Below are 1,675 nucleotides of genomic sequence, written 5' to 3'. Positions count from 1 at the left end.
TTGGCCGGGCATCTCCCCGGTCTTGGGAGCGGCCGAGCACCCCGTGGCGGGCAGCGTTAAGGACCACCTCTATATAGAGGTGGTCAGAGAGCGTTTCACACTCCGCTACCCGCCAACTAATAATCATTCGTGTGGCGGAGGGGGTGGCCCACGTCAAATCCGGGACCGACTCCCCCTGCCACCACACTAGGGTGCTCCTTGACCCCGTGTTTATAAGACACAGGCCGAGTGCCGCCGCCCAATCCTGCAGGGCCTCGCCCCTGGCGTCCGTGAACCGGGAACCCCAACGCGTCGATTTTGCGTTGAAGTCCCCGGCCACGATGATTGGACGGGGCATCTGTCGGCGAAAACAGGCCGACACCCCGTCCAAAAACGCCTCGTACTGGGCGAGGCCCACGTTCGGGGAGATATAACACCCCAGCACTGAGATGGGCCCCCATCTGACCACCGCCACTCCCGCCCCGGCCTCGACCGGTGTACAAGGCGGGAGTGTGGGGTCATTCCTCCACGTGATCGCGACGGAGCCTGTCCGGTCGCCAGTCCAACATGGACTGGCTTCCGGAACTTGGTATGGCTCCGCCGCGACCCCCAATCCGAAACCACGCTCAGCCAGGCCGTGCAGGAAGAGGTCCTGCGCACGGCAAGCGTGGTTCAGATTGGCCTGCAGTATGCCCAGGGGCATTTATTTATTTACCCTCGGGATCCGCCATCATCACCTCCGCTAAAGAAGCGGGAGATGTGGCGGCTGCAGACCGGGTCCTCGGGGGCCTTTTTTCTTTAGGGGCCTCCGTCGAGGTCCCACTATCCCCCGCCCCGCGCTTGCGGGTGTTGGAGGATGCCGCGGTAATCTCGGCCAGCTTAACTGGCCGAGTTGTTTTCGCGGTACTCACCGCCGGGAGAACCTCCAGTCGTTTGTCCGGCCGCCTTTTAGGGGGGGGGTGCACTTGGACTACCCTATGGTCGGCCGGACTACCTAACCCCGCGCAGACCAGGCACCTCACCTTTTCGGTGCAGTTACGCGCCAGGTGCCCCGGTCCGCCGCATCTGTAGCAGCAGCCCCTGCGATCGATGGGGCTGCTGCAGTGCTGCTGGACATGCCCCTTCTCCAAGCATCTATAGCATTGGAGCGGGCGCTTGTCCAGCAGCTCCGCTTGTGCCCGGGACCATCCTACTTGGTCCTTGGATGGCCCGGGCTGCCGCTATTCTATTAGCGGCCCTCAATGGGCACTGTACCCATACAGTGCCCAGGCCGCGGGTTGGGAACTTAATGTCTCCAACCCGCACGTTCGCCACCACGCAGCCCCCCTCCCTGGATACGTCCGCCGCAATATCGGCAGCCGCCAGGGATCGGTCGAGGCCGCGGAGCCGCAGCTCCGCCTTTCTGATGGGGCGGGCGAGACGGACCCCCTCCTCACCGGCAAACACCCGGCGGAGGTCGGCGTAGAGGGCATCGGCCCTCTGTGTCGCCGTTGGTCCGTTTTTCTCGCCCGACCCCGAGAGCTCTACAACCATGGCTCCCGTAGCTCTACAACCATGGCTCCCTCGCGAACCCGGAGGGAGTCTATTCCCAACTTTGGAAGGTCGATCTCCCTCCAGGCCTTTATCAGGGTATCCTGATAAGCCCCGTCGACGCAGGTTATCGTAACCGCCGCCGATCGGGGCACTCTGCGCCTTG

At 63.6% G+C, this 1,675-nt stretch overlaps 2 protein-coding genes across 2 annotated transcripts in view; both read right to left on the bottom strand.

Moving 5' to 3' along the window:
- The window catches only part of LOC115238694, a 5,421-nt gene extending 4,739 nt beyond the window's left edge, over positions 1 to 682 (bottom strand). Inside the window, exon 1 of the mRNA XM_029812734.1 lies at positions 204 to 682. Coding sequence (XP_029668594.1) covers positions 204 to 682 — 479 coding nt within the window. The remainder of the gene's footprint in view (positions 1 to 203) is intronic.
- Positions 683 to 1,113: 431 nt separating this feature from the next.
- Positions 1,114 to 1,512, bottom strand: LOC115238689. The gene has a single exon (XM_029812719.1). The coding sequence runs from the start codon at positions 1,510 to 1,512 to the stop codon at positions 1,114 to 1,116; it is 399 nt and encodes a 132-aa protein (XP_029668579.1).
- Positions 1,513 to 1,675: the final 163 nt, after the last annotated feature.

This window comes from Formica exsecta, unplaced genomic scaffold (assembly GCF_003651465.1).
Source record: "Formica exsecta isolate Colony F162 unplaced genomic scaffold, ASM365146v1 scaffold1157, whole genome shotgun sequence".
Taxonomy (NCBI): Eukaryota; Metazoa; Arthropoda; class Insecta; order Hymenoptera; family Formicidae; genus Formica; species Formica exsecta.
Note: the sequence above shows the minus strand (reverse complement) of the source record. Positions and strands in the feature narration are given on the sequence as shown.

Bases quoted from the DNA above. Each gene is read 5' to 3' on its own strand.
- LOC115238689 (XM_029812719.1), bottom strand. From the start codon at position 1,512: ATGGTTGTAGAGCTCTCGGGGTCGGGCGAGAAAAACGGACCAACGGCG.